This window comes from Pyrus communis, chromosome 11 (genome assembly GCF_041283825.1).
Source record: "Pyrus communis isolate YQ-2024b chromosome 11, ASM4128382v1, whole genome shotgun sequence".
Lineage (NCBI taxonomy): Eukaryota > Viridiplantae > Streptophyta > Magnoliopsida > Rosales > Rosaceae > Pyrus > Pyrus communis.
The window spans coordinates 13,141,190-13,150,743 of NC_142575.1; the positions used below are offsets into that span (position 1 = coordinate 13,141,190).

Consider the following 9,554-nt stretch of genomic DNA (forward strand, 5'->3'; position numbering starts at 1 on the left):
CCTGGCAAAAATTTGAAATAGATGTGTGAGAAGTAGAAATGAGGAGTGTGTGAATAGCACTACCCTCCTTCAATAAGGACACTAGACGATGACAACTTATTGAGTTCTCTCTTTCTCTCACTTGCCACCCTTCTCTCCTGGTCATCTATCTATCCATCTATATATATATATATATATATATATATATATATATATATATATATATTATCCATCTATATATATTATGCATGTAAAAGCCGTTTAGGACCAATTATATTTTTTGTTTCGTTGTTTAATCCTTTTTTTCTTTGTTTAACCAAGTGGAAGAACCTTCTCATGATGCACAGAATATATTAAACTGCATTTATAAGATAACGTAGTAACATAAAGACATTAAAATTTAAAAAAAAAAAAAAAAAAAAAAAAACAGAAATGGAAAATAAGGAAGAAAAAAAAAATTATGTCCTATCTCTTCTCAAGTAGCTTAATCAAGCTAGAAGCATCCAGCACCGGCAATAATGGACAATGGACTCCTAAAGTAGCTCTCTGCAGGCTACTGGAATTTGATCAAAAGGAGGAGAAATGATTCTGCGAAGGTTGTACCATTTGTAGCTCTGTCGTCGTTTGGCATGAGTTATCATCGCTCATCATGCTCCTGCAGATCGAGTACATGACATAAATAGTAATTATGCGTTACACATGGATATTAATTCTAAAATTATTAATTGTTAAAGGAGAATACAGGAAGAATAATACTATCGTTGCTGCAGCAAAAAATGTTTTAGAACCCAATTACTCTATTCCCAATTGTTTTTTCGAAAAGTTTGATATAAAGTAAGACCTATGGTAACAAGTTCTATAGTCTCATCCGAAAGAAAAGAACTACTACTTTCATAAAGTAATAAACCCTAGAGATTTCCCTAGGATGTGGATGTGGTGGCTTTAGTTGGGCTAAGATGGATAATCTTTGTATTTGAGACGCATGTATTCCTGTGGAAGCAAATATGGCTTTCCATTTTGGCTGTATTGAAATTGGTTATGTAAGAGGTTTCTCCCTTTAGTGAAGTTCTTTTCTACCAGAAAACAAAACCCCAGAGATTGTGTACATGAAAAGGTCAAAATGTCATGGATTTACCCAGCCCAAAAAAGTTTAACATATGATAAACAGTGATTAAAAACTAATGCTTTGTCATTTAAGTTATATAATAACTAGAACGGAAAATAATGATGATGTTATGACAATCTTACTCTCGCGGTCTAGATGCCCAAAGAGAACTAAGTGCCCTTAATCGTCCATAGTACTCTCCAATTACAAGAAAACATCTCGCTGCCTGACGAATTGTTAATATGCGACGCAACTGATGAAGGGTTTGTTGTCTCAAGTTATCAGCCTAAACAATTGATCATATACACAAATAATGAGTAAATTAATTTTTAGGGTAGAGAAATGCAAAAGGAGACATAATATAATACAATATAGGAAAAGAATAATGCAAACATGTTTGATTAAATTAAACAATAACCATTATGTAGCCCTTCGGATGCGTCCCTAGTGCAAGGGAAGGGGCACAACCTTTAAACAATATTTTCAAAAGGGTTGAAATTGGAAAACTTGTTCCTTTTATGAATTTGGACTATTTCAACCATGGTTTAGAAAAATAATAGAAATACAAACTTAGTTTAATACCTATATTTTCCATCTTAATTTTTAAATTCATACGATAGGTCTATCTACGGTTTTGATTTCAACAAACATCACATTCAAACCTACCTCTGACAGAAACATTTGGAATGGAAAAACTGTACCAAAACCCTAGCCTTCAACAACCTGATTGACACCTTAGCTAAAAATGCATGTTGGTTCACCCCAAAATTATGGGTGATAGTTAAATTATTGTGACCCAATGAAGCATTGCATACGTGGCAAGCATGTAGTGGATGTGATCAATCTAGCTGTATAATATTATATAACTTCTCTCTCAAAAATTTGACCAATTGCATGACAGTGACAAAACTATTTCTCTTTTTTTTTTTTTTTTTTTCAAGAATTTTAACGAAAAATTTTTGATACAATTTATTTTAACAAAAAAATCACATTTTTACACTAAAAAGTCAATCTTGGTACTATTCACTTTACACTTTATTTTATCCTTATCGTTAAAATTCAAAATTTTCAAACAATTTTCATTAGTTTTTTTTTTTTTTTTTTTTTTCGCTATTAAATTGAAAAAATTAAAATAATATCAATGACCAGAATTAAAAAAAAAATATATGGAGAAGGTGCAAAAATATGTATAGAAATCACTTCCCTTATTAAAAAGCGGTATAAGCATAAAATGACAGAAATTTACATACAATATCTAGTTGACTATGGTATAGATGGTTCCATTTCTATTATTTTAGTAGAGCTTGAGCTAAAAGTCAATTTAGATGTCAAATCAGGGTGATGTGTGAAAATGAAACCCTTGGGTTCACCCTTCATGTGTATATTAGATAATGGAGGCACAAAACAAGCGGACAGAAATAAAGAATATAATGAAATAGTTGGACTAGAAGGACAATTCAGATCAACTAACATGTTTGATGTCACCTACCAAAGTTCTATGGTTTGATCGAAAATAATACACCTTTCTAATGATATAAACATGAGAGAAACTAATTAACGTGATTGACTGCTAGTTGTTGATAGATAAAGTTTATATTGAACCCTACAATCATCAACAATTTAAAGTCACTTTTTTCAATTTACATAACTTAACTTGTCCATGGTGTTAGCAGATTCGTCACGTAAGATCTAATCAATCCTTGATAGTTTAATTTGAAAACGGTTTAAATCCATATAGAATTTTTTGAATGGATTTCAATTTTCACCCAGACATCCATTTGTATTGGTCAAGTCTGGTCTGCAATTTAAAATTAGGACAACTCAAGTCTTTTCAGAAATCACCTGACAGGACCTGCTCTTATAGTCAAATTAATTTTCACAAAGCTTCAGGAAAATTTGCCAATAAAAATATAACACTCCCAAAAATAGCAATAATGACCTCCTAGGGTTCCAAGGAACACATAACTAAAAGGAATAATATAATCTAAAGATTATGATGCAGTTCTTAATAAAGAGATAACAGAAAATGAGAGAGCATACAGAGATTAATTAATTACGTGAAGTGCATGCATGAACTTGCATGAGGGAAATAAATGGTTTACACCGGTAAACCTAAGAAAACTATGCCAGAATCGGATTATTTAATCATAATTAAGTACCTGGCGAACGAAGCCTTCAAGATTAGTGAACTTGCCCAAAGCCACAGCCATCTGTTGCATGCCGTCGATGACTGGCCCACCAGCAATGGTGTCGACCAGAGACTGATGAAGCTGCTCTAGACCTTGAGTAAGGGCCTCTTCTGCTTGTTGTGAGGACTGTTGCAGGTTATAGATCCCCATGTATTGCTGTTCTGTTAGTGGTTCTAACTGTCCTATTAGCATCTGATTAAACACAAAGAGAAACACATTAATAATTAATAAGTCAGCAAGGATGAGCAACATGACTGTACTTTTAGTTGGATGTTTATTTATAATAGGCAAATAATTTTTGTATGCGCGGATTATACATAGAGATTGTGGATATCCAGGCTTAAATAAGATGACTCTTTAAATATAACCTAACTGGTTTTATACTTCTGAATTTGATCCTTGTTTTAAAATAGGTAGACTCATCATCTACAATGATACCCATACAATTTTCTATTATTTACAAGCATAACAACCCAGTGTCATTGATGCTACCTAGATTTATAGTGGAATGCAATATTTATGGCAATGATACCATTTTTGCTTAAAGTGATTGTGGGTGTGGCAAAATTTAGTATTGCACAGTTTTTGCTTTAGGTCCGTTAATTTAGTTGCAAGTATTTTGCTTAGGTACATTAGTTTAGGTCCCTTAATCTAAGTATATTAGTGCTTTAGGTACATTATATGTTTAGGTGCAATGGATGTCTAGGAATTAATGTTATACATCATATTTATGTAAATTTCTTTTTATGATCGAGAGAGATCCAATTTTTTACATGCGTTGACATAGTAATTAGAATAACAAAATGATTTAAATTTGAAAAATTATGAAAGGCACATACAGTTCGATGCTCAAACATGTTAGTTCAATTTCAATTGAGAAAGAAAAGTTTTTAGCAACAAAATAATTTAGGAAAAACGGTAACAAAACCAATTAAAACAGTAAGAAACATTTTATCTAACACAAGGCGTTATAGGAAAAAGAAGATAGCAATAAATTTGATGTATAATATGAATGCAGCTATAAATATAGGGTCAAAATACTAAAATCAATATTTATTCTCACACCAAGCGTTTATCTAAAATTGAAATTGTTTTAAGTATTAGAATCAAGTTTTTTATTAGTGTAGATAATATCGTTTGTTAAAAAAAAATGAGACCCGATCACATCGTAGTAGTAAGACGACACATACATATTGTAAGCGAGAGATGCATTATATTTTTTTGTTAAACTACAGATGCATAAACTTGAAAACTCAAACCTTGATGAGCTCAGAGGGTCTAAAACCACCCATCCAGAGGAAGCAACGTTCAGCTGGAGTAGTCCAAATTCCAGTTATGAGGTGGAACACATCAGATTTAGCAGCCACTCCTTTCAGCTGGAAAAGTTCATCGTAATGAGAAATATATCCGTCCACACTTAGCTGAAGATCGCTGTCCGATAAATGTGCTTGTAACCCTGTTCGGAACTCCGACATGCGCCGGTGGTCGTCTTCTAGCCATCTTGCATATTCCATGTCAAATATTGCAGCACCTACAACAACAATAATAATTAATATCATTGTCATGTACATTATTTGAAACTTATCAGTATATATTATTACATATGAGAATAAAGCATATCTTTTTCGAGTACGTTCAACTTTTATTTTCTTAATATTTTTTGTTACTAATTATTTGGTGAAAGAGTACATTATTGTGCTAATACATAACAAATCATTTGACATCTGAAAAATAGCTCCCTTAAAATATTCCATCAACCCTAAGACAAGTTTTCTCAATATTAAAAATTTGGCAACATAATTTGGTCAAACTACGAGATGTCTGCCAAGTAAAAATAATCTTTTAGAATATAAAATATATTTTTTGGATTAGAAAAGCTAAAAGATATTAAGCTAGTCAACTTTTCTTTTGGTAAAAGGATTGCACAAGTAAAACACTTTCAGAAATTCATACTAATCTATAATTACGTGGAGTATTTTAAGATACTCACCTGAGCTGATATTGCCAAGACCACCACCGGCACCAGCCAAGAACAACCCCTAATAAAATAATTTAAAAAGAAAAATCAATACATTTAACAAAATGAGAAATAAATCAATAAATATACTAATTATTAAATAATAAATAATTTTTAATAAGTTTAAAATAAAACCTGAGCGCGCGCTCTATGAAGTTCTTGCTCAAGCTGTGTAAGCTTTATCCTGCTTGACTCTAGCTGTTGTACATAAGCCTATATATTGACAAGGAAACAATATTAGTGGGTAATTATGTTTTGTTTAAACGAAAACATATTAATTAGTGGGTATGTTAGAGAATAAAATATAGTTTATGATAAAGTTTGTGGAAAATGAAACTTTTCAGTTTGAAAAATGACATCTATACCTTTTTTCTGAGGCGGCTTTTTCGTGCAGCTTCTCTGTTTTGAGCTAAACGTCTCAATGTCTACACAAAAAATAAGAACAGAAAGTTGGTAGCTCAAAACTTGAAGTTAACAAATTGGGAAAATAATGTAAAACAACAAATGCTGGAGTATTGTCATGTTTAAAAAACCTTAGCATCAAGTTGTTTATTCTCTGATGTTGAACCAGCTCCCTTCCTCTGGAACATTAAAAACATGAAATAAGAAGAGGGGGGAGAGAGAGAGAGAGAGTAAATTAGTTAGCAAATTGTTTTGATGTTGGAAGGAAGGTGGCATCTCTATTTTTGGAGGAAAAAATAGAAGAAATTGCAAGTAATAATTAACTTTGTGTTTTTTAACATATAGGAAATGAAGAAAATAATTTTATGAGTAGTTTAGTGATATTCCCTACTTTTATCACTGGGAACGTTCTATAACATGATTTTCAGAAAAGAAAACACAATGATTAGAGAGAATATCTCACAGAGTTTCCGCAAAACATTTTTTGTTCGAGGCAGGCAGGCAGGCAATCAGCAAACGTGACTTTTGGTGATGTGGGTTTTGGCTAATGGATATTCAAAGTTCGAAAAAAAAAAAAAGAAAAAAAAAAGAGGTTTGAGTTCCATGGATGGAGAGAAGAAAGTAGGTATTTATATTATTATAACAAATAAATAATAACAGTGGTAAAACTACTGTGAAGATTCTTACTTTTTGGCCTTTTCTTTTTATTTTATTTTATTTTTCTCTGTGTGTACACACACTCTCTCTGTTGTGTCAGACATTTTCATCAGAAAATCGTTCAGAAATCAGGTTAACTCCTGTCTCTCCTTGATTTTCTGAGTTTGTGGGGATCTGTGCCATAATATTTCATGAAGATATGCCACAGAGCAGAGAGAGATGAAACAGTAACAAAAACAATAAAGATGCCAGCTTTTTCCTATGGGATATGGTACAAGGAAGATATTGACTGACCTAGAGAGAGAGCGAGAGAGAGAGAGAGAGAGAGAGAGAGAGAGAGAGTACAGTTCTAATTAAAACAGTAATTGAGTTAATTGATTACCTTCTCTTGGGAGGGTTTGGGAGCTGATTGAGTTTGTGAATTAGGTCCTCTGGAAGTGTCACTAATTGCCAACTTTTGCTGTAATTGTTGCTGTTGCTGTTGAAAGTGGAGATGCTTCTGATCAAAAGCAGCCTGTGAGGAAGAAGGATTTTTACTCATGGGAGATTCTGGTTCCAGTTCCAACTGGTTTGTTGTTGTTGTTGTTAGAGTGTTCACTTGTGATTCTGAGTCTGTGCTTTCTTCCCCTCCTGACTTTGAACTCCCCTACATTTATACAAAAATCACAAATCAAATCAAAGAAAAAAAACCCACCAAAATTTGATTAAATTTTCATCTGGGTAATTATCAAAAATGAGAAGGAAGAAGATTAAAAGGGTTAAAGGAGAGGATTACTCTTGAGGTTTGGTGGAATCTCATTGGCCAAGCAGGAAACATTTCAAGAGTTGCAGCAGGCCTGCCTGCTCCTTCTCCTCCTGCTGTGAATAAAGCTGCAAAACAAATAATCACAAAACCCAAATCTCTTAGAGGATCAGCAAAATAATAAAGATTTTTTCAAAGCACCACCTAATCTCTCTCTCTCTCTCTCTACTTTTCTGCAGTTATGGAGTCAGTAAAAAAATCATGCTATGCAGGTCAGCTTTCCAAGTTTGTAGCGCCACGCCATTCAAGTCTCCTCTCTCAGAATCATTATTGTGTTGGAAATGGTAACCCCTCACCCCCCCTTCTCTGCCCTAATCAGAAGACATATTCAAACCCCCCCTCTCTCTCTCTCTCTCTCTCTCTCTCTCTCTCTCTCTCTGCTTTTTCTTAGTTGGTTATGCTTTATCGAACGTCACCAAAAGGAGAGAAATGATGATAGGGGCGTAGGAGGCATACGTGCTTGAGCTTCATCGTTTCTAACTTGCCGCGCAATTGCTTCTTCCAGCTCCCCAAAATCAAAGGCAGATCCTTCTTGATTACTACCAATCAACAAACAAAAACAAAAAACAAAAATATAATCAGAAACCCATGTAAAACAAGATGAGCAGATCATAGAAAAAAACAATAAAATTACCGAAACTTCTAAAATAAAAAAAAACCCAATTGAGAATTAGTCTTGAAATTGCAGTATCTGAAAGAAAATTTGGAAATTGTTGTGATTTTTCCGTACAGAAAACTGGTGGAAGGAACATTCATCCCATGAAGAACAGCATAAGGGATATGGTGATTGGACGGTCCTGATTCCGATGACAAACCAGCGGTGGTGGCAGTGGCGGTAGCGTCTCCAACTTGATGACTCGCCGCCATGCAAGATTTTCTCAGACCATTTTCATCTTTGTACTCCAAGAAGAAGCTGGAATCAGGACATGTAGCAGAAGAAATAAAAGCCATAAAAACACACACACACTCACACACAAAGTGGTTACTTATTTTCTCTTCCCTTCAGTTAGCTAGGTAGAGAAGAAACAGAGGAGTTGGCGGAAATGGGAAGAAGGAAGAAAACAATTTCCCAGGAATTATTCAGTTTGCTCTCTTTACCTCAATTTTTGGATTTAAAGGTTCCTAGACCAAAGCCTATATGGAGCAAACCGAAACAACTTGAAAGAGACCAAAGATCAAAGGAAAGCTAGAGAGAGAAATTTCAAGAGAGAGAGAGAGGAGAGAGAGAGAGAGGGAAGGTCCAGTAAGTCTCTCTCTCTTATATTTATGTCTCTATCTACTTAACTCTCTGCTGCTTCTCTCTCTCCACTTCTTTATGAAGATATCTTCTAAATTGATGTGTTTGTGTCTTCGGTTCTGCTTTATTTCTCTGTCCCTAGTAAACATTATCAAAATTTTGGACAGAAAATCTTGTCCTTGCAGACAGACCCCTCTCTCTCTCTCTCTCTCTCTCTGGGGGTGTGTGTGGGGTTTGAAAACAGGAAAAACAACGACATTTTCTTTAAAAATAAATAAATAATATTAAATTACAAAAAAAATAGGAAAGTATTATTCACATTCTAAAAATCTCATTTCACACTTTAACAAGTGTATTTTTCTTTTTAAATATAAAAAATTTGAAGTGTAAAATAAAATGTTTAGAATACTAATGATAATTCTTAAAAAATATTAAAAAATCAAGTATGGGGTGGGGTCTATGGCAGGAACCCACTGGAATCACTGACTCCTACTCCACTCTCTCTCTCTTCTAACCGCCTGTGCTGTGCCATTGGTTCTTTTTGGTTGTGCTCCTCAGGGATGCAGGTACTCGGTAGATAATAAATAAATATAAAGGGATATATTCAACATTTTATATGAGATGAGACAAGGTTTTCTTTCACAAAAGATGGTAAAAGCTGAGTACTGTGGAGAAAAAGAAAAGCTGCAAGTAAAGGGAATTGAGTTTATTTTTCACAACTAGGCAGGTTGATGAGGGGACTTTCAGAAAGAAGATTTTGTTTTTTTTTTTTTTTTAAAACATATTTTTGTAAAGGTTGTTCTGCTTATACCATTTCAACTAAAACATTAGATTAACATAATCCACAAGGAAAACCCCACTTATATTTTATATATATATATATATATATATTTATAAGTATACTTATCACTGCCTTTGTGAGATCGATTTGTTCGGTCTTATCAAGCTTTGTTGATGTGTTAACATCCATTCCCTGTCATTACCTAAAACCATGGCATATTAAGATTCCTTACTATTAATAGTAATATGTTTACCTGAGTTCTAATTATAATTAACCAGTAGCAGCCTCCAGCATTTGCTGTTTTTTGTTTGCTTCAGTTTGTGCCAAACCCTAGCGTCTTTTAGGAGAAACCCAATTAAAATTGCCATTAGTTTATACATAAATA

At 33.5% G+C, this 9,554-nt stretch overlaps 1 protein-coding gene across 4 annotated transcripts; it reads right to left on the reverse strand.

Moving 5' to 3' along the window:
- Window positions 1-316: 316 nt before the first annotated feature.
- LOC137743612 (transcription factor TGA9) lies at window positions 317-8,509 on the reverse strand. 4 transcript variants are annotated; one of them, XM_088680451.1, is made up of 13 exons: window positions 8,250-8,351; window positions 7,882-8,044; window positions 7,608-7,690; window positions 7,125-7,219; window positions 6,732-6,995; window positions 5,824-5,871; window positions 5,656-5,715; window positions 5,426-5,503; window positions 5,264-5,312; window positions 4,533-4,804; window positions 3,244-3,465; window positions 1,228-1,370; window positions 317-634 (listed from the first exon to the last, which is right to left on the reverse strand). In XM_088680451.1, exons 2-13 carry the CDS (start codon window positions 8,016-8,018, stop codon window positions 547-549), a joined length of 1,539 nt encoding a protein of 512 aa, XP_088536577.1. In that variant the 5' UTR covers window positions 8,019-8,044; window positions 8,250-8,351; the 3' UTR covers window positions 317-546. The 4 variants fall into 4 exon arrangements, with proteins under 4 accessions (XP_088536577.1, XP_088536576.1, XP_068339638.1 ...); XM_088680450.1 differs by having other exon boundaries at window positions 7,882-8,064; XM_068483537.2 differs by having other exon boundaries at window positions 7,882-8,509.
- Between the last annotated feature and the right edge of the window lie 1,045 nt (window positions 8,510-9,554).